Source organism: Poromitra crassiceps, assembly GCF_964638095.1.
Source record: "Poromitra crassiceps genome assembly, chromosome: 10".
Taxonomy (NCBI): Eukaryota; Metazoa; Chordata; class Actinopteri; order Beryciformes; family Melamphaidae; genus Poromitra; species Poromitra crassiceps.
This window is the reverse complement of record NC_139631.1, coordinates 23,523,838-23,546,554: the sequence shown is the minus strand read 5'-3', so window position 1 is coordinate 23,546,554 and position 22,717 is coordinate 23,523,838. Positions and strand designations below refer to the sequence as shown.

Below are 22,717 nucleotides of genomic sequence, written 5' to 3'. Positions count from 1 at the left end.
CTTCACTTGAAGGGAGCTTGGTCCAGGTACCATCTTCGTCTAGGAAAAGCAGTCATTTTTAAAGGTGCAATGTAATAACGGATTTATTACGAGTGTCACGCCCACTCTGGTCGGTAAGCGGTAACGTTACCGTACGCATTAGCTACCGTTAGCTGGCTACGCTACTAGCTAACCAAGCCAGTCACTCAGCTAGCAGCCGCTAAACGTTACGACATGAGCACCTGTGTATGAAGAGGACCTGCCCTGTCCACTGCCTGGCTGTAGTCGGTTGGCTGGCCACCAGCGTATGTCTATAGCAATACGTTCTACGTTAACGTTACGTTTCCAAACATCAGCATAAAGTGGACGGCGAGGATATGTTATTGTAGCTAACGCTAGCTAGCAGGCTAGCTAGGGCGTTTCTGTCGTTTTCAGCCACTGAATTTTTAATGTGCGACCCCTTTGGCATCATTGTCGGAGGAGAGAGCAATGGGCTCCGGTGCTGTGGATTCGTCCCAGTGGCTCTCAGTGAAGGAGGAGACGATCTTCCTTCACGATGGACTTATTCGGGTCACAGATCTGGCTGAATTGCCCAGTGAAATTGGAGTGTCAGAGCAGGGGGACACTGAGCAAGAGGTGGGTGAAAGACATCACATACATACACACACACATTAGACAGTACGCTGGCTGAGTTATTTATTGTTCTGTTATTGTAAATATTGTAATATGTTTCCTTTTCAACGCCCTCAGTCAATGATAACGGGTATTTGCTAATTGCTAGTAGTTGCAACCTGGTTAGTGAACCATTGTCAAGTTAGCAACAATTGTCCATACATTTCCGGTCATGGTATTTCAAAATAGAAGTTGATCAGAATGTAAGCCATTTCATCTTAAGAACGTGGATTAAAAATGAATGACAGTGTTAAGTCAGTGTTTTGCCGAAAACACTGACTTAACACTGTTATAAGAAGAAACATTTTGTTAGCAAAAACATTTTGGTAAGAAAATGTTTCTTATAATGTTTGCAAGTACATTTGATAGGCGTTATTAGTGAAACACTTAATTGCACTATCCATAGATTGTCCTATTCAAATGTCAATAAACAAGCTGCATAAAGGTATCAAATTACACATCTCCAACATAGGTAATATTGCCAATCCTGCAGCTTTTTGTATACTGCCAAGTTCAGCCAACCCCCCAAAAATGCCAAGTCTGCACTAAATCGGACAAATTATTTGACTCTCGAGATGATGTTTAGCAATTGTATCAAAACATTATGGAGACCTATTCTCTCTAGTAACATATAAGCATGTTTTTAATAACTACAAGTGATACAGGTATCATAGTATTTCAGTAAAATCGAGTTGACAACTTGACACATGTAAACACATGAGCAATGTTAATATGTAAACAACATATATCAGCAATGTCAGACAGATGTGTTTATGGGACGGGTTATTGACTGAGGTGTTTGTCTAAATAGCTATATAGCCAGCTGTTATTTCACCCGCATTAAATATGACAAAGCTTTGTACTTGACATTGCTACTAAAGCTGGAAACATGCTACAACGTCAACCTCGACTTGGAGTGTTGCTGACAGCAGCTAGACCTATACTGGAATGTCAGCTTGACGAGGGGGTCGCAGGGGAGTCCCCAGCAAAATGAGTAAATTGTGTGTTTTTTCCCCACTAGGATTTCAATGCCTAGAAGTTAACCCAAGGAGAGAATGTAGTGCATATATTTGGTAATAGCTTTCACTCCTGTTATCTCCACATTAGGGTTGTGCGATGTCAACCAAATACCCATCGTGATTGTTTCACAGTCAAACATCGTGATTGACGATGGCATCGTCATTGATGCCATTGACCGCTGCAATGCACGTTAACAGCAGGACAGCTGAGCTCTTTATGAGACTGACAGGCAGGCTACTACTGCACAGAGCCAGGTGACTCAAGCAGTAGCAGCAGCGGCAGCTACTGCTGTAACAGCTAGCAGTAGCTGCTGCTGCTACTGCTGCTGCTGTATTTCTCTCTCAACTCTCTCCAGTCTCCTCAACTCTCTCTCATTAGGTTCAAAAGCCCACGCGAATCTAACATTATATCAGCCAGTATTTCTGTCAGTTTTCTGCCAGCTAGTTAAATTCAACACACACACACACACACACACACACACACACACACACACACACGTTGTTGGTCAGGATCTGTAACGTTAACGTTATTTGTTTTGCGCCGTTCAATATTGCTGGTAGTGCTGTATCGTATGTAATGGAGCGACTTCAACTTTCACTTTGGAAACAGGCGAGTTAAATTCACAGTTGAAGACTTGTACTCACTTTGGGTTGAAAACAGGAAAGAACGTGAAGTTTCTTCTTTGTCTTAAAAGTTTTCACAACAAAACAACTGACTTTTCACACGCGGGGGACGCCCGGCGACATTAAACAAGCGCACCCAGTTCAGAGAAGCACCAGAGCGGAGGTGCGCTCGTTTAATGCCGCCGGCGCGTCCCCCACGCGTCACGGTAAGTGGACTTGGTATTTTTTATTATTAAAACGTCAAAAATTTAATTTGAACAGATAATTAATTACGATGATCCGATGTAGAAGGCTCAGAGGTCGATGGGGGGTCGGCCCATCACGATGGTCGATGCCATCGTCCATCGGGCCAACCCTACTCCACATCTTCATTATATTATACTTGCGCTGCTCACGTCAGCTGCGTCAAGTCACATATTTGGGGAGCTGCACCGGCAGGCTTAGCGGGCGCAGCCTAGTCCTCGGTCATACGGCGAGGGCTTTGACGTTGTAGCATGTTTTCTGCATTACTCTTTTAATTCCACTCAAGTGCATGCTATTATATAAGTCATCCTGAGTACTTGATGTTTTTAGGTGGTTTACTGTGATTTACAGCACTTTTATCTTTGTCTTAAAACCGGAAGTGACATGGTTGTTTGCTTCTGCAGACTTGACAGAAGCTGATTGAAGCATTGCATCCTCACTAGATTCTACCATGTTGTTAACTAAGGTTACATACAATCTAGAGAGTTTAGCACAGTATTCTCTCATCAGCCAGTGGACTGGTTACTTCTGGATAATGAATACCAGACTGACAGCGTGAACATGTTTCACTCCCCTTATTGTTGTTGTTACCTTATGTTAGCTATATTTACAGTAGGCTTGCTTCATTTATTATTTAGTCAAGTTGGAACTCAGAAATCTCAGGCTCTTGTTTTGCTGGCTGGAAAACAAACAAACAAAAAACTCTCATCCAGCTCGAGGTTCATATCTGCATTAAAGCATTCACATTTCAGGGTTTTTGGCTTGTACGACAGTATACAGAAACTACAGTACAATATGCTAACAACATATTAAACATATTAAAATTAACTTATTAAAATGACAACTTATGTTTTGAATGTTGCACTTTAATTGTTCATGTTAATCACATCTATTTATCTGTACAAGATCAAAAACCTTCAGCTTGTCTTTTTTTTAACAATATCAGTTGAACATGATCTGAATAAAAATAATGAAGAATGATCATGCTCAAATCTGTGTACTACAGGCAAAAAAGCGACTGACAGCACACTGCTACCCAGCTTCATCCACTTGTATGTGATACAACTTAAGGCTAAATGAAGTTTAAAATTCCAAGGGCCAAGGCATCCATATATTAATCTGCTAATATTCCAACACATGAGTATGGTAGTGAGTGTTAGACCAGCTGTCAAGCCCATAGCGATACATTGAGAGAGTGAGCATGGGTGCACAGCTGGTTCCACACCTTCTGGTGGGGGATGTTTCTCATACAGAGAGCGAGTACGCTGCAATTGGGTGAAGGGCCAGGCTATTGTGCTCATCAACTTACACTGCCTGCTTGACTTCATTTTTATAATATACAGTGCGGTGCACCCGACTGGGCAAATACAGTTGGTGGAGGGACCAGCATAACCTCTTTTATACTGTATACAATCCCCCCTGGGAGTGGTGGCTGTTTGACAGAGCATACTGCTCAGAACATTTACATTCATGGAAATCTGGGACCCCAACGTGTACTTTCTCAAAATTTGAAATGTGCACGTGTGCCCATTCTGAAACACTTTGTTGACCATAACATTTTATTCCCATGTATATATAAGCAAGGACATTACACACACTTGATTGACCATTATTTCAGCACTTTTGACTCAAGATTCTATGCATGTTACAACAGCTGGAAGATTAGCTTCGATTTAGAGGTCTGATGTTTGGTCAAGCTTTTCAATCCTACATGACTGCTATATGATACATATAACTGCTATATGACACATATAACTGCTATATGATACATATAACTGCTATGATACATATAACTGCTATATGATACATATAACTGCTATGACACATATAACTGCTATATATGATACATATACTACATTATAGCTGGTTCCAGGCATAAATCACCAGTTTACTATTGCCCTCGCTGAGCTCGCTCCCATTTAATAGATTAGAGGCCAAATAGAAAAAAGGAAAATAGAAAAAAGGAGCTTCTTGGATAGATTAGAGGCCAGCATTAGATACTAACAAATAGACCACCCAAATGCGGTTTAATAAGTAGAGCTATTCTGCCAGCCACTCTGAGGTAACAAACCACTGGGAAAATAATGAATGTGACTGGTCGTCAGTTTTGAATTTGAACTTGATGGTAGATGAAAAATAAGCTGATTTCTTGCCCTGGTTCCAAACATGAGATATTTTGTCGTTTTTTCGTTCACCTGGAGCGTGCAACACAGCGTTTTGAAGGTGCACTTCTCGTTTGAGCAGTTCACAAGAAGAAAAACACTTGGAATTGCTGGCTCAGGCATGATAACTGACAGCCACACTGTTGCACCAAATGTTGCTGACTGTACCTCTGGTTTTTTTGGCACCATGCCCGAACTTCACATCAAAATCTGAAGGCTATTCCGTGTGCTCATGTTGTGCTAAGCTTAGGAAGGCAATACCTCCTGTTGGGAGTATATATTTTCAACAGTACCTATCTTGGGGAGCTATAACAGGGTACACAATAGTAATAGCAAATTGGACATGGGCCTTGAGTATTAAGTACAAAGTGATGGTTGCTTTGTGCTGCTATACTATCAATGGACTGCGCCTGGGAGTCAAAGGCGAGTTTGTCATGACCTACTAATAATAGTGGCATTGAAGTACAAGTTAGGCAGTGATTTAACATTGCTAGCTGGTTATGGTCTTAAACTGGAGGTCGAGATCAGGGTTGTAAGGTGAACAACATCTGTACTGTCTGGTTAGCAAACCATCACTTCTCATTCGCCACCACCTGCTCTACCTGTGTTAACCTTTCACCAACCTCGCTCTCTACTAAGGATAGAGGAGTCTTTTGGAAGGTTTTCATCATGCGATTAATTTTTTGTTCAAATTTCATAAACAAAAAGGGTCTAACTAAAGTTTGGCAAAGGAGGAAGCTGGTGCGGATTTAAATGTAACTTGTATGTAGGTGGGACACACCAGCTTGTCACGTTAATTAAAGCTTTTTGGAAAGAGGGAGCAGCACAAATATAGACAGATTGTGTTGTAGAAAAGCCAAGTGAAATAATTATAGAAAGTTATGCTGGAGGAAATTGGATGTTTTAAAAAGAAGGCGAAAAAAAGGGGGGGGGGGGCAGAGATAGAAATGGCATAGACAGCCATGTTTGTTGCTGCCCACCACCTATATTTGTGCTAGTCCTGTAACCTTTAACAAGAGTCTAGTCTTGGAAGATGTTGTCCTTCAAGACCCGCCCCTCTTTCTAGTGACAAATATTGTCTTAACGTTACATTTGACTAGCTAGGTCATTCAGTGCCATTAGGCTGTAGGTGTTCTAATGCTGCGGACTATTTTTATCCACTTGCAGCAGTCTTCTTGCAGAGCACGGTGGAGAAGGCCCAGCCTCCAGTTAAGGGGTGTTACCGTAACATTAGTAGCATTTCTGAAAATGGAATCAATACAGATTGGGCCTGCTAAATGCTCTAATGGATTCTTTTCCGAGTCCACGATTCTTGGGCCACACAGTGTAATCAATATCTGAAATGCAGCCTAAAGTGCCTATGAAGCACACTGTTCTCCCTTTTGATAGGCCAGCCCCAAAATGTGCCGTGCTATCTTTGATCATCTTAATAAAAACAAAATGTACACCTATAGGTCTCATGTTTCTTGAAAGTTTGAAACGGAGTAGACCTACGCTAATAAACTACCTACTAATAACGACCTACTAATAAACCATTAGCATGAAAATGTCAGTTATGGATTCACTTGGCCCATAATTTTGCTAAAGGATGGCAGTTTGAAGAGGATTTTTTTTTATCGCTCTGTCTATCTGTTGTGGCAGTTTCGGACTGAATATTGATGAGAAGACAACACTTCTGTGCTTCCTATATTTGATTTAGCTGCATATTATCTGAGTGAATCTGCCCTCTGACGAAGCAAATCTGATTTGTATGTAGCCAGTGCTTGATGGGGATTACGAAGGGTGTCGTCATCAGAGATCTCTGCCTGCAATCTCTCCTCTAAGCAACACACCAATTACGACTGTTATGACTGCTGTTAATGTCTCCCTCTGTTTTGTGTTTTTCTTCTCCCCTTGCCTCCACCTCCTCCTCTACGCCAGATCTTAACATTCGAGACGAAGAACCCGGTGGAGCTGGCCGAGCGTCTGCGCGCCGTCTGTGGGAATCAGAGCAATGCGTACGCACGCCTGCTGGAGTACCGTCTCAACGCCCTGCGCGGCCTGTGGGGGGCGCAGCGGCAACTGGCGCTGGAGGAGCAGCAGGATCGCGAGGGGTCCGGAGGGGCCGACGAGGAAGCCTTGGCCCTGCTCAAACGGCAAGGTCTGCTCCAGCCGCCCGAGCAGGCGCCCTTCACCTCGCGCGTGGGCCTGCTGCTGGTCTTCCCCCTCCTGCAGTCGCAGACGCGCAGCGACCCGGCGCTCTGCGGGGTCACGGCCGAGGTGCTGCTATCCTGTCTGCGGGACTGCCAGCCGCTCAGCCTCAGCAAGGAGCCCGCCGACTGCCTGGACGGCCTGGAGGGGCTGCTCTGCTCCTGGCTGGAAGACGGTGTCCAGCAGACAGGCCAAGCCCAGGGGCAGGCTCACACGCACATGCTGCACGCACACAGGCAGAGGGAGAACGCCGCTGCCGCACTCGTGGCCCTCGCCTGTGCCAGGTGAGATCGTACACCTAGCAGCTAGGGCTGTGAATCTTCACTGGCCTCACGATTCGATTCAATTACGATTCAGAGGGCTACGATTTGATTCGATTACGATTATCGATGCATCTCGATGCATCTTAAATCGATGCATCACTTTTTTCTGCAATACATGATTTATTTTTTCTCACTTACTTTTTTCTCACTGTATGGCTACTTCTAAAATAAAAGTGCATTTGGAATTGCATTGTATTATGATCCATAATTAAAATAAACAACTGCATGTACTTCCATTATATTTTATTTGATTATTTAAAAAAAAAGAAAATTTAAATAATCGATTTTTGACATTTGTGAATCGATGCAGAATCGTGCACAGCCGCATCGCGATGCATCTTATAATCGATTATTTTTGACACCCCTACTAGCAGCAGAATACACCAACTTAACAGAGAAATGCTCTAGTCTAGATGTTCCCATCATCTTGTCCTCTCGCTCACCTTTTGCCAGCCTTGCAATACCCAGGAGGATCCGTCTGTTGGTTCCTGCTTTAAAATGTTTCTTCTAGACAGTCTGTTTCAACACACAATGTTGCTAGCTTACTACCCAGGAACCTTCCTTATTTACAGGGTTCCTACGCAGGTCTGTAAAGTCTGGAAAAGTATTAAAAATGAATTTCATTTCCAGGTCTTGAATAGTTTGGGAATTTGTAACAACTATAAAGACTATGCAAAATGTTGTGGTTCAGGTCCAATAGACACATAATTATAGCTTTCAGTTGATGTGAATAATAATGTTCAGATAGAGAGATGCTCTTATTACCCAGCCGCTGTCAGCATGGATCATATCAAATACTGACCAAAATCAAATCCAGAACGTCTGGGAAAAATATGGAATTTTAAAATGGAAGCCGTGTAGCCCTGGTAATCATCTCACATATTCTGATATTTGTCACTGTGAAGAACAATCTTATCCACAGTATACAGTGATATGACCTAGTTAGCAGGGGCAAGATGTCCATCTGCGTAAATCATATTGAACACCAGACAAAATCTTCAAAACCAATTATGGTCTGGAAAAAGTACATAATTTCTTTATTGAAAATATGTAGGAACCCTGTATTTAAGTTTTCATGCCTACTTATCTAAGCCAGTAAAGAGTTGCGTGCAAAATGCATGAACGTTTATGTATTCCAAACTGGATAAACGTTGGTTAGGCTCCTGGAGCTGTATATTAAATCTGTGTCATTCAGACAGACAATCGCTGTAAGGTTGCATTCACACATTTGTGGAAAAAAGTTGCAGCTGACTTTCATAGTTTGTGGGGAGGGGGGGATTTGATTATAGAAAACAAAAATAAACAACCACTCCTGGCTAGGTTATGATTTTATAACTGATATCATATAATATTACACACATTGTTGGTATGATAAGTCCTTCTTCTTTTTGTTATCTGTGTAATCCGATGATCACAGTTACTGTGCTACTAACCCTACAAGGCCATACCTTGTCCTTTGCCTTATAACATGTAAAAGAACAGAAGCTAAACCCATGAGAGTAGTACTAAGATACAAACCTACCATAAGGAGCCTTGTGATTTTTATGTCTGTCACCTAGCTCACAGAAGAAGAGAACATCCTTTTTGAAACCAGTGCCTGAACTCTGGCTTCTGCTGCTGACAACTGAGCTTGACTTGTCAAAACCAGAACCCTCCACTCTTTGTCTGGCCTGTGTAAAGGCTGAGAGCGCTTTGTTGCAGGGAACCATCCAGCCCTGGTTGCCTTTTCACCAACACTGCGAGCTACTTCAAGAGCTATCTGCTGTGTTAAAGAGCTATCTGCTGTGTTAAAGAGCTATCTGCTGTGTGACCCGTCTGATGTGCTGGGTTAGTCAATTCACTGTGTAACAGGGTTAAGTGAGAAAAAGACCAGCCAGTCGTGTGCTTTGATATCATCTGCTGATGAGGTGTTTACAGTAGAGACGGGGGGGGGGGGGTTGGGTGAGTCTGAGTCTAGGTTGACTCATGTTGTCTGTCTCATGCGTGATAATGAGGCAGTGTTTCACTGGGTCTCCCAATAGCACTGTAACATGTTTGTGCTTTAAAGATCTATAGTCTTCTACACACAGTACAGTATAGTACCGTATACGCATCAGGCTTTTAATGGTTAGCAGGTGTCATCTTTTTCTATACCTATTTCCTTTGTTGCCACACACGTAAACGGTGTGTAATGTGGTTCGCCAATAAAATGATGGTTGTCTTGTTATCTATCCACCCTTTTGCCTTCTTTGCCCTGTTGAGGCTGCTGTCCAAAGCTTCAGTATGGGAGAATGGCAGAATGGCACTTCAATAGAACTCTACTATAGAGACAGTCCGCATGTCTGGGAACGCCCATACAGGCTCTAGGAACGCCCCCAATAGGCGCTGGGTTAGCTGGCTCAGCCTTGCTGGGGGCGGGGTCAGGGTGGGGTAAATTCCCCCGTTCTATCCATTCAGCAAAGTTAGAATTTAGCCGATAGCCCAGCCCAGGCGGACAGATCGGGGATTTAACCACCGCAGTAAACGCACATCTGAGCAGACGTCTTGTGTTCTGCTCTAGAACCCCCAAACATGTAGTATAGAGCCGCAGCACCGTCTTTTGGTGAGTCAGCCCATGAGATATACTGTATCGGCGGTTTTACCCCACTCGTGCGCCAGCCGTTTAACATCTTGTGGGCATTCCCAGACATGCCAATAGTAATAATATGTCTCTATAGATCAAATGGCAAATTGTTTGAGTATGCTCAGTTAATAGTTCAGTCTTGTTTGAGTATGCTCAGTTAATAGTTCAGTCTTGGATGAGGTGAAGCAATAAATGACTCTTTCACATACTGTAAGTAGCTTGAACATATTACACCCTGCAAGAAGTTGCAGTGGAAGAAATCTCTAGGTCTCTTTCCAGTGGAAAATAACATTTTATACAGATTCAACAACAATCATAAAATGTTCATGGCCAGTACATTAGATCCCCCCCCTCCTAATTGCCACCACCACCACCACCACCAAGTATTATTCCCTTACATTTCCTCCCAGGAACGCTAAACCAACGTGCGTTCACTTAAATGTTGTGGCCTCCTCACTCATCTGCCCGGCTATTTTCCAGGGGATCCCTGAAGACCTTCATCCACACTGTTCACCTGCTGCAGAAACAAACAGACCTGGGCCAACTCCCTGTGGCCGATGTGTTGTACAGGTGAGTGTATTCAACTGTGAAGGAGGGTTCTTCCTAAATAATTGTCTGGATGTGTAACCACTAGGGATGTACCCGAATATTCGGTTATTTGTTCATTGGGTAGGCATTCAGTTTCCAAATTTGGTATTCGGATATCCCAAAAAAAAAAAATATATATATATATATAAGGATTAAATGCAGACATATGCAAGTACTGAGAAATTACAATAAAGAAATTATATAAATTAAATATACAACTAATTTGGCCCATTGCAAAAAAAAATAAAGAAAAAGCATATAGTCTGATTTACAATTTATTTGTTTAGGGTATTTCTTTATTCTTCATATATTATGCTGTTATTTTTTAATGTGACACTTAATCATTAATTACTTATTAAATAACAACAAAAACCATGCAAAATTAACACAGACGGATAACTGAAACATTAAAAAAATATGCCTTTTAAGAAGAACCAAAAAATGGCATTCGGTACAGCCTTAGTAACCACTCTGTATCTCTCCTGCTTCAGACTCTTGGTCCTGGAAGGAGGGCCAGGCTCTCCATCCTGCCTGTTGGGAGGCAAACACAGTGTGTCCTGGGGTTTCGAGGACATGCTGCCCACACCTGATAGTACTGCTGGAGGGGCGGAGAGCAAAGGTAAGACCCCCATCTCTTTTGTGTCATCATCAGCCTCATTTGGCTTTGATTGGGAAAATGTGCAGTGTTCCGATACGTTTCAATGGTGGCTGCCATGTTTGTTGTGTTGCATGTTATGATATTGTGTGTTATGCTGTTCTTTTGGTTAGGACTGGGTATCGCCTGTGATTTCCAGATTCGATTCAATTTCCAATACGATTCGATATCGATATTGCAGTTACAATACCAATTTTGCTTGGATATGAAAGAGATTCTCAAAGTACTACATGTAATGCTGTAAACTGCACAAGGAACCCTCTAACCTGGTGCATTATTAAACTAGGAACTTTTACAGATGTTTTTATGAGATCTCATTGCGCTAAGAACCAAACCACGTGAAGCTAACAGGCTTCAAGCATCCACGTGAAATGCATTATATTAAAAGATCGATATTGGGATCTATGAATCGATATCAGTTCCATCAAATTAATATTGATTTCAACCCAGCTGTTATATACTGTTGGTCTAACCACAGGATAAATAGGTCAGAATAGGTGCAATTTGTGTGTGTGATTGTGATGATATGCTGTGTCATTATTTAGTTTACTGCGTTATTGGTTCTAGAGAGGAAGTGATGCTTGTCCTAGTAGTTGTCCTCAATCCTGCCCTCCATTCTGATTAATTTATTCACCTTTAGATTATTTAGACTTCCTCTTTGTCTGGAATGTCCCAACAAAGAGGGAGGGAAGAGAGAGCACATGTTTTAATTTAGCGGGACTCATTTGGCTTTGTTGGAGTGTAGTGGGGACATTAGGTGGAGCATAGTGGGGACATTAGGGCTTTGTTGGAGTGTAGTGGGGACATTAGGTGGAGCGTAGTGGGGACATTGGGCTTATGGTGAAACAGGAGAGAAGAGCAGTGGCTGTGAGCGGTGTAGGGGACAAAGCAGGGGGAGGGAGGGTGATGTCTCACTCTGTCCAGCAATCGATTAGCTGACCTTGTAGCTATGGAAGCTGATCAGGGCATATACCGGTATACAGTGTTGGAGAGTGCTGATCAAATCACCTGAGGTGAGTTTGCATGGCAAAGTTTTATGTTATGAATTCCCATGCATATTTCAGAGATTTCAGAGATTTCTATACTCTAGCACCCTTCCCAGGATGTATGTATGTATATGTGTGTGTGTGTGTGTGTGTGTGTGTGTGTGTGTGTGTGTGTGTGTGTGTGTGTGTGTGTGTGTGTGTGTGTGTGTGTGTGTGTGTGTGTGTGCGTGCGTGCGTGCGTGCGTGCGTGCGCGCGCGCGCGCAAGGGCGGGTTTCATTTCATTTGACTGATTCATTTGCGTGGATTATGATATGTTATTGCTATTATATCTGCCACAGATATTGATAGAAATTGATAGATATAATAAGCACATCACACTTGACTATACTTCTTTGTGCCGTTAAGTGCAGAACTACAGAGGAAGTGTGAATCAGCTGTCGATTTAGTGAACGTCAATGGAAAACAAACGGACGTCTCTACCTTGTTTAGCAGCCATATATTCTGTGCTGGTTTTGTCCACTCCTGTGATGATACCTCCCCCTACCTTTCATCCCCACTGTCCAATCTGTCTGTCAACACCTGCCTCTTACCATCTTGTCTGTCCCTGTGTCTTGCAGACACAGACCTGGGGCGCTGCCTGGCCACAGACGGCCTCTATCTGTATACCACTAATTCCTTTGGGAGAGGACTCAGCAAACTGGGCTCTGGTTTACATGGGACACTGAGGTAATTTGACACCTCGGCCTGCCTGCCTGTATCTGCAGCACTCAGAGCGAGAGACATAGGCCGAAAGAGAGCGAGTCTAAAAATATGCCTTATCCCTTACCCTTCCCAGGGGAATCACGGGGCCACCTTGTGTCCTGTACTTCCTCACTTGCTTAAATCCCAATCAATCTGATTGACAAGGTTGATTTGAAAGGGACTAAAGGCGGGTGGTGTGTTCTGTATTGTGAACGCATGCTGTGGATGCAAATTGCCCAATTTGGAAGCTTAAGTCAGTTTTCATCCACAAAGTATGTTAAGATTGCAACATGCCCAGAGTTAATTTCTTCACTAGAATCGGTTTCAAACAACATGAGCCTGGTGCTAACTTTGCTAATTTTATGCTAGTAGTATCTGTTATCCTGATTCCATCTGAGTGAGGAGTAATACTTGGATCACAACCACTTCCACACCCATAAAGAAATTGGATTTCAATGCAATGGAAACATACATACCTAACATACCTTTACCACAAATAGCACAAACTGTAGCAATGATACGCTATTGACTACGGTAGATTGCTAGACCCATATCAGCTTGGAGCTAGCATGCCAAAATATATTCTAGCAAAACACACTCATTAAATTATTGTCAGTACTTTTTTATTTATTTATTTATTTTATTTTTGCAATTTAAATTTTTCAGAACAACACACAAAAACCAACAAACTCAGATACAGGAAAAGAAAAGAAAGAAAAAAAAACACACACATACATACATACCAGGTACACTCAAAAATGACAACGCGGTGCCACCAGTTACATACAGAGCTTATGTGCTTGTAAAAATGTTATGCGTGGGATCCCACACAAGGGAGAGAGACCGGCCGGGCGAATCACCCGTCGCCCCTAACCTCGTCAAGGTAGGCCAGAAACGGGTCCCAAATAGTTAGAAATCTCCCAGGTGAGTTGCTCCTCAGGAACCCGAGTCTCTCCATTCGTAGATCGGAGATCATGTCCGCCAACCACAACTGAAAAGAGGGGGGAGAGGGGGACCTCCATTTCTGCAGAATGAGTTTATTGGCAACAATTGTCAGAGATCAGAGATTGTTGCACAGCTGTAGGGAAGTCCAGAGAGGATTCTGGGCAGCCGAAGATGGCGAGTTCTGCCTCCGGCTGAAGGGTTATTGTTTGTAGGCGTTAGAGTACCAGTCAAATATTTTGGCCCAGAATCCGGTCAGTAAAGGGCAGGAATTATTGTCAGTACATAATTAGGCAAACAAGATGTAAATGTTTGTGGAAGGTAATGTGATTTTAACAAGTGTAGAGAACTGTGGCACCATGATACTGTCCTCATGGTTCTGCTCCTTGTCATGTGATGCTTTGATGCTGCACCACTCAATTGTGGCAGACAAATGCATGAATGAATGGAGGATTTTTAATAAAATAGGAAATACAGCATTACTTCAAAGCCAAAGTTTCAACTGGATCTGTCACAAAAAAGCTCCCCTTCCTGCTGATACAGTTTGAGTATTCAAAGCACCGTTGCACAAGATGAATGTACTGTCATGTGTATTTGCCTAGGGGCTTTGTGTACTGTCGGAACGAGGAGTTGGAGCCCGGCTGGGTGGTGTTCAGCAGCGGGCGTCTCCTCCACCGTCCTGCCTCCTTTGATGCCAAGCCTCATCAGTTGTGCCAGGTCATCGACCCGTTCACCCTCCAGGTACTCTCATCTCATCCAACCCAATGCTGTTGACTCATTCAGTCACATTCACCCTCCAGGTACTCTCATCCAACCCAATGCTGTTGACTCATTCAGTCACATTCACCCTCCACTTACTCTCATCCAACCCAATGCTGTTGACTCATTCAGTCACATTCACCCTCCACTTACTCTCATCCAACCCAATGCTGTTGACTCATTCAGTCAAATTCAGTCACCTTTCACCCTCCAGGTACTCTCATCTCATCCAACCCAATGCTGTTGATTCATTCAGTCACAATCACCCTCCAGGTACTCTCATCCAACCCAATGCTGTTGACTCATTCAGTCACATTCACCCTCCACTTACTCTCATCCAACCCAATGCTGTTGACTCATTCAGTCACATTCACCCTCCACGTACTCTTATCCAACCCAATGCTGTTGACTCATTCAGTCACATTCACCCTCCAGGTACTCTCATGCAACCCAATGCTGTTGACTCATTCAGTAACATTCACCCTCCACTTACTCTCATCCAACCCAATGCTGTTGACTCATTCAGTCACATTCAGTCTCCAGGCACTCTCATCTCATCCAACCCAATGCTGTTGACTCATTCAGTCACATTCACGCTATCGGTCCCTGTAACACAATGCAACGTGACTCTCATGTGAATATTCATGATGCACCGCCTCTGCACCGGTACAGTTATATTGCACATTTCAATGCAGTTTTTATCATCCCATCATCCCCAAATGCAATAAGTGACTGGTTTTGACACACGTCAATCAGATGCTGCACTCACAGCTATCTGATGTTCAAAACCAGACATGGTCAGACTCGCATTGTGATCGCAATTCAATCTAGTCTGGATTCAAAAAGCCACAGTGTGTGCACATTGCACAAACACTGTTAACAGATGGGGAGGGAGAGTAGGGAAACAGTAAGTAAGCAGATACACATTTAACTACATACAGCCACAGGGGGATGCAGAACAGCTGCTTTCAGGCTAATGGTGGACATAGAGAAATGTGGTCTCATTACATCCCATCTTTCGAATCAGATCTTACATCATCATGTTGAAAGTGTAGCCAGACAAGAGCCCAAGACGGTGTCCACTGTGCCCTTTCCAGGTGTGCCAGATTGTGCCCATGCCAGCCCACCACTTCCCAGTGGGCAGCAGCATGACCACGCTGCACCTCTGCTCAGATGGGACCTACCTGTACTGGGTCTGGTCCCCGGCCAGTCTCAACGAGAAGACGCAGAAAGGACACTCTGTCTTCATGGATGTTTTTCAGCTGTCGGTGAGTACGCTGTCCCAACATATTCTCAGTGGTACTCACTATTTCCATTTCCGTGGTCCATCTCTCAGAAGCATCTTCTCCCCCCCCCCTCCCTGGTTACAGACACAGACAGGGTTGTGCGTGGCAGACATCTTGCAGGAGAGGGTGATCCTAAATCGGAAGGAGGGCGAGTCTTCCAAGTGTTTGAATGAGCTTCTGTTGAGCCGAATGTCTCGCTTCCGGGCCTCCCATTCTGCTACATTGGCTGCTCTCACAGGCTCTGCCATCACCAACACTGTCAAGGAGGAACAGTCAGGTAACTCATCAGTACAACAACACGTAGCATAATGTATGCTATTTGTGCCGTTATTGTGAATCATACGGCTCTGAAATCATCTCTTCTTTAACTCTTTCGTAGCTGTCAACACTAGCTGTGGACTCCCTCTGAAGACTCTGAGGAAGACTCCGATGTATGTGTGTGGTACCTATCTAGTAATGCTGGCTTCACCTCCCGGCGTTTCTGGGAGCTCCGCCACACGCTCCCTGTTCGGAGGTACCAGCAGCCTGTCTTCTCTGAAAAGTAAGCTTATACACATAGAACATTCCTGCTAAATCCTCAGTGTGCTCGGTTCCTCAGGGTTCCAACAGTCTTAGATAGAACCTGGACACGTCAGACATGTGTTTTTATTTTGACTTTATTTTTGCTGGAAAAGCTTGAAAAAATGATACGTCATGGATTCTTTTCTTTTGTTTTCCTTTCCTTTTGTTTTTTCTTTTTTGACCAGCCAAGCATATCACATTATATCACATTGCGCTTGGCTACTGGTAGATCTTGTTGCCTTTTTGAATGAATAATAGCACAAACAATTCTGATTACAGTCTGATTGAGGTTCGAAGTGATGCTATCCACACACAAAAAAAACATTTGAAAATAGACAATTACGAACATTGGTCAAGGTCAAGGTCACCTTTTGATCTACTAGCCAGTGTGTCATGTCACCACTTCTCATTGACATATTGCTCCCCCCCCCCCCCCTCTTTAGCCCCGATATCTCCTCCTTCACTTGCTCTAAATGCTGGCCTCTTAACTCCAACAGTGTTGCCACATTCCGCTCCCAGTTTGAAAGTCTTATAAAGCCTCAGGGTAGACGAGCTAAACTGATGAAGTGGGCAGTGAGGCTGCCCTATTTAATGTTTTCCTCTGCAACATTTCAAAAATATTGGTTTTGAAACAACGTTGTTAAGTGTGGTCAGGGGCGAGAGTCTGCTGCCTAAGGCTCGATTCACACCAGGCGCTACTCAGAAGCAGCGCTTAACAGAAGCTTAGTGCCACGCTAAACCGGTCACACCAGAAGCACTCTCTTTTCCTCAGTGCCTCGCTCAGCGCTGCCATCCCCCCGCTCACAACTTGCATTGACTTCATACGCGGCAGCTAGGGTGCAGCGCGCTGCACGCTTGAAAAATTTAACAGAATCTGAAACTATCGCTGCAGCATAGCTTCAGCTTGGCGTGGCGTGCGGCTGGTGTGAACGGTCTCGCCTGTTAACAAGGACGCAGAAATGAAACTGCGGTAGCGCTGCGTAGCTTCAGCGTGGCTTCGGCGTATGGTGTGAACGAGGGCTAACTCCCTGCGGCACACTTTCACCCACGTGACCAAAAGTGGTGAACAGAGCGGCCGACCGATAATGGCATCCATTGAGCCCCTGCTGTTCCGGGGCTAAAAAAGACATCGGACAATAACAGAGGGCAGTGCATGAAGGTCATTAAGGCTCTGCTATCTGCTGATTTCCTATCCCCCCCCTTCTCATTTGGGCAAACTTTGTTCACCTGCTGCAGTGGCTGATGGGCTCAAAATCGCCCACATCTGTCAAATGACAAGTGTTAATTTCTGACCATGATTATAGCTAATGGAGTGATGATGTAAAAGTTTGTCAAACATGTGTAGGAAACTGGATGCTTGAGTTGATTCATGAAGCTTCTCTTTTCATTTTGATCAGTTCTAGCATCCAGCCTGGTCTTTAACCTGGCTGACGGTCAGTTCAGCAGCCGTGCGGACCTCATTGATGCCCCTGGTAGTTCTCTAGGCAGGGGGGCCCAGGTGGCAGGACTGGGTAAGCGCCATTCTTACAGCATTCTGCTGTTTTGTGTTGAACTCGCAGCAGATAGTCACGATACAGTGTCAATACAATATAACCAACATTCAGTTCTGTATCCTGTGGGTTTGTAGGAGCCTGTTATGATGGCCTGAACAATTTGATCTGGACCTGCTCCAGTGATTACATGGACCAGTGGTGCAACCCTGGGAACCAAGCCTTCCATCATGTGTGCCATAGGCTCGGCGTCAGCCATGTCATCAAAGAACCCAAAGGTAGACAACAGTGCTCTTGAACGCCTCAGATGTTGTTTGTGGGAGGTTAAGTCAGAGATTTGATCACCCGCCGTCTGTGTCCTTCCACAGAGGAGACTGTGGCTACTGGAGAGGTCATCAACCAGCTGCTTCATCACGTAGGTGCCATGTGTATCCACCAGCTGAACCTGTTGGCGGCCAGCAGCAACAGCCTGCCGCTGGGCGCTCTACTGGGTAAACAGCACCCAATTGAGGCCCGCCACTTCAGCAGCATCTGCGACATCATGGAGAAGGCCATGGTCAACGGAGATACCTGCATCATCCGCTGCATCTTGGTGGTGTTTCAGGTGGGTTTCAGGTGCAGCTGGTGAGAGTTTGTAAGCAACATGACTCTTCTCTTTTCCTTTTCCTGACTCTTTCTTTTCATTGTTATCGATCTTCTCCAGGTGGTCTTCAGGTTTTTCAACCCCCAGTCGGAGAAGAAGAGGGAAAGTGTGCGTCGTTCAGGCCTACTCCTGTGGCAGCTGCTCATGGCCCCAGTGGATCAAATAGGAGCAGAGATCCAAAGAGAGGTGTGCCTGGCCATCAGGTAGGTCCAACATGTCAGAATGCACAATTGCAGAATATAAATTACACAAACTATACATAAAGTCCACATGTGTTGGATAATGATGTGGAAATGCACCGTCCTTGTTTCACACCTCTCTATCTCTGTAGCTCGGGCCTGAAAACGTTGTATCAGGGGGAGGCTGAACTCAACAAGCTGCTGAAATTGGTTCTAACCGAAGGTGATTATTGAATATGCTGATTGATGACTGATGATTAACTCCACTGATTCTCCCATATTTTAGTTAGAGAGAGTTTAGAGTTATGTGTTTGATGACGTGTGCTTGTGTGTGTGATCCTTACTGTAGGTGAAAGGAACACTGGACTGTCCCAGCTTCGTGATGTCATCCTTAACAACCTGGCTGACCAACTGCAGAAGAATAGATTTGGGAGTGAAGATGACGACCACTACAGGTCTGCCTTCTCCCTCTGTCTCCAGGCTACAAAATAAGCCCCCGTATCTTTCACGAACCAGCCCAGAACAATTTCACATGTTAACTGGATGCTTTTAGTTTAGTCCTTCTTGTGATATAATTGTCTCTCTGTTTCACCCTCACAGACTGAGTGATGAGCTGCTGCATTGTATCCTGAAGACTGTTGTCCGGGAATCCTGCCTCCTTATCACCAAATGTCAGACTGTTGCCAGGGATGACTTCCAGAAGCTGCTCTCCACTGTACCAGTATGTATCACTAGACCCTTCTCACGGGGGCCATTTTGTGTCGACAAGGCAGACTAAACACAGGTGCAAGCAAAACACTAATGAGGGTTTCCAACTTCCATGATTGGAATTTGGAAACCCTCATTAGTGTTTTGCTTGCACCTGTGTTTATTCTGCCTTTTCGACACAAAATGGCCCCAGTGAAAAGGGTCTATTCAGCAGCACTCGATGTCATCTGTGCTGACTAACAACACTTGTTTTGTTAGAATGCATTCATACTGACTTGAGGCGTTTTTTGTCTCCCCCCCTCCCCCCTGTTAGGTGGTCTCACCTAGTCTGCGCTACCTCATGGCTGTTCAGAACCACCTCCTCAGCAACACCATTTTAATCCGCCCAGATGACAACGATGACAGTGACAGCTCCCTACAAGGGGAAACAATGAAGGTACAGGTAAACATCCCCTTTAAGTACCCCTACCTCTGTTTGTCCACGTGGAAGTCTGTACAGGTACAGGTAAACCTCCCCTTTAAATACCCCTACCTCTGTTTGTCCACGTGGACGTCTGTATGTTTTGATGAGAGAGCAATAAAAAACAGCAACAGGACATGGGTGTTCTTCTACAGCAGTCATTTGTTTTTACTGCAGTTGTATCAATAGCCACTACAATACTTGCTGTCTCTGTACGAAGCATGTGTTGTCTCCAAGTATTGATTATCACGGTTATTGATGAAAGAACCAAAGCAGACCACAATCTCCTCTGTCAGTCAACAGCCCAGATTGTGCTGCTGTATTATTTGTTTGGTTGTTACCTCTCTAACATAAGGGTGAAGTTATGATTCATGATATGTGTGCAATCCTGATATTTATAGAAGAGATGCTCTTATCTACTGGGAAAATGTGGAGGCAGTCTTACGGTAGTGTGGGCATGTTCTCTGCGTTTCCCAGGAGCTGCAGGGCAGCATTCTGTCCCTAGCAACCAAGATCCTGGTGGGGTGTGATGAGGTGCTGGAGACGCTGCAGCAAGTGACCACAGCTCTCATCAACAGTGACATACCTGACAGAGAAACCAGGTCAACCTTTTACCACTTTTTATTTTATTTTTTACCTTGGCCTCTTTTTCTCCCCTGTTTCATATCTGTCATCTGTTTTTCTGCCTAACGTGTGAGCATTTTATTTAATTAGCCAGTGAGGTAGGTAGCCCTCCTATCTTCCATTCAATATTTGCCCCTTTGTTATCCCCAGGTTGAAAGGCCTGGAACAGGTAACCAAGGCCACCATGCTGGGGCACCTGCTGCCAGTGCTGCTCACCTCTCTGATGCACCCCAACCTGCAGACCCTCACACTAGCTGATGCCCTCATGCCTCAGCTGGTCCAGCTAGTCCTCTACACCAGCCAGGTTGGACTCCTGCTCAATCCAAGAGACAATGAATTTCTTGCTTTATATAAAACAAAATTGAGTTAGGAAAGCACTCATCAATGTATTTATTTATTTATTCTTATTTTCAGACTGCCCTGTTACTTAAGACCCAGTCTCCACTTTTCACTGAGGGGCCTCCACCTATGTGTGGCTCCTTAGGGAAGGGGGCAAAGGCATCTACTGCTGAGGACAAGTAAGTTTTCTGAAGGTCCATTATGAACACACTTTTATATCTGTCAGCAGTGTTGTGCAAGTTCACACTTCACAAGAGCTAGCTCAGTTCACACAGATTAAAATGAACTAGTTCACATTCATAGGTAACAATTTTGAATTTTGAACTAAGTTCACAGCCCCCCAAAATGAGCAGTTCACATTCTGTCTATTTTTTTAGCTACTCTGAGCAATAGAATCACCAATGCCACTGTTCTTAAACAAAGTCGTTGCTCACTCAGGTTAATTGGCTCTAGTCTCTCCAGGAGCTCGCCGGAGCTGTGGAGTTTGGTTTTGAAACCACGTCCATTCAGGGAAAACATCCTCGTTGCATGTTATCACACACACCGCTGTGTGTGTCTCCCTCACACTATCACTCTCTGTGTGTGTGTGTGTGTGTGTGTGTGTGTGTGTGTGTGTGTGTGTGTGTGTGTCTGCGTGTGTGTCTGCATGTGTGTGGAACTGCCCAAGCTCTGCCCGCGGTAGACCGAGAAGAGAAGCAGAGAGACCGAAGCATAATCAACGCGGCAATTTCTTTTTCCTATGGGAGTTAACGACTCTCACTGTCACGTTCATTAGTTGCAAATGGCTGTGTTCACCAAAATATGAGCATGTTCAATGAATGGTGCTCTTTTAGCGCCTTCATGCACAACACTGTCTGTCATAATCTCGGGTTTCTATAATAATTTGTCTGATGTATTTTCTGTCCTTAGCTTTAGAATCCTCGACGAACGCGAGGAGCCGGGTTTCCTGACTGGACTGAAGATCCCTGCCCCATGGGCTGCTGGGAAGACGGTGGAGACGGTGCACCCGGTGCGAGACAACTATAAATTCAAGGAGACGGTACACATCCCAGGAGCCCGCTGCCTGTACCTCCGCTTTGACTCCCGCTGCTCCTCGCAGTATGATTATGACAAGGTACTCACTCACACTGACTGTCGGCACGATGCACAGCTTTACGGGGGGGTGTTGCTCAAGCATAGTCAATCTCTGGGTGGAGGGATTGTGTACTGAAGGAAGTTTCTGATGTTTTCAGTTGGTGATCTACGCCGGCCCAAACACCAATAGCCGCAAAGTAACAGAGTACGGAGGAAACACACTGGGTTATGGCAGTCGCAGTGTCCTGGGGACAGGCTGGCCCAAAGACCTCGTTAAGGTAAAAGAAGCTGATAAAAAGACACGCACACGCACACGCACACGCACACACACACACACACACACACACACACACACACACACACACACACGGAGCACATACACAGTCTTGATTTGAGGTGCTACAGCCTCTTCCATGTCTTGCTGTAGGTGGAGGGTGATACCGTGACCTTCTCCTTTGAGATGAGGAGTGGACGTGAACACAACACCCCTGATAAAGCCATGTGGGGTTTCTCCTGCACTGTCAGAGCTCAGGTAACGTGTTGACACATTGGCATGCTACCAGCTTCTGTGCCTGCCATTGTTTTTGTTTTTTATCATAGTAGTAGTTTGGAATATGATCTGCCACAGCTCATTTTAAATATATGTTGTTTCTTCTGTGTCTTCAGGAGTCATCTGAGGATGTCTCTGGAGGCCTCCCCTTCCTGGCAGACCTAGCACTGGGTCTGTCAGTGCTGGCCTGCTCCATGCTGCGCATCCTGTATAATGGACCAGAGGTGACCAGAGAGGAGGAAGCCTGCCATGATTTGCTATGCTCAAAGCTGCTCCAAAGGTGACGCAACTAAATGAGTACATATTCTTTAACAGTA

At 44.5% G+C, this 22,717-nt stretch overlaps 1 protein-coding gene across 2 annotated transcripts in view; it reads left to right on the top strand.

Annotated features, from left to right (window-relative positions):
- Positions 1 to 468: 468 nt before the first annotated feature.
- hectd4 (HECT domain E3 ubiquitin protein ligase 4) overlaps positions 469 to 22,717 on the top strand; it is a gene marked incomplete at its 5' end in the record, with an annotated part of 53,986 nt that continues 31,737 nt past the window's right edge. The window contains 24 exons of one of the 2 annotated variants that reach the window (XM_083645194.1): positions 469 to 615; positions 6,620 to 7,173; positions 10,295 to 10,384; positions 10,894 to 11,021; positions 12,662 to 12,770; positions 14,330 to 14,468; positions 15,584 to 15,754; positions 15,857 to 16,049; positions 16,152 to 16,313; positions 17,731 to 17,844; positions 17,961 to 18,101; positions 18,192 to 18,427; positions 18,527 to 18,669; positions 18,798 to 18,868; positions 18,995 to 19,100; positions 19,246 to 19,366; positions 19,667 to 19,795; positions 20,291 to 20,415; positions 20,588 to 20,741; positions 20,852 to 20,955; positions 21,692 to 21,890; positions 22,009 to 22,128; positions 22,278 to 22,382; positions 22,517 to 22,680. In XM_083645194.1, the coding sequence (XP_083501320.1) occupies positions 469 to 615; positions 6,620 to 7,173; positions 10,295 to 10,384; positions 10,894 to 11,021; positions 12,662 to 12,770; positions 14,330 to 14,468; positions 15,584 to 15,754; positions 15,857 to 16,049; positions 16,152 to 16,313; positions 17,731 to 17,844; positions 17,961 to 18,101; positions 18,192 to 18,427; positions 18,527 to 18,669; positions 18,798 to 18,868; positions 18,995 to 19,100; positions 19,246 to 19,366; positions 19,667 to 19,795; positions 20,291 to 20,415; positions 20,588 to 20,741; positions 20,852 to 20,955; positions 21,692 to 21,890; positions 22,009 to 22,128; positions 22,278 to 22,382; positions 22,517 to 22,680 (3,725 nt within the window). Of the gene's footprint in view, positions 616 to 6,619; positions 7,174 to 10,294; positions 10,385 to 10,893; positions 11,022 to 12,661; positions 12,771 to 14,329; positions 14,469 to 15,583; positions 15,755 to 15,856; positions 16,050 to 16,151; positions 16,314 to 17,730; positions 17,845 to 17,960; positions 18,102 to 18,191; positions 18,428 to 18,526; positions 18,670 to 18,797; positions 18,869 to 18,994; positions 19,101 to 19,245; positions 19,367 to 19,666; positions 19,796 to 20,290; positions 20,416 to 20,587; positions 20,742 to 20,851; positions 20,956 to 21,685; positions 21,891 to 22,008; positions 22,129 to 22,277; positions 22,383 to 22,516; positions 22,681 to 22,717 lie in introns of both variants that reach the window. The other variant, XM_083645193.1, reaches the window with a different exon arrangement.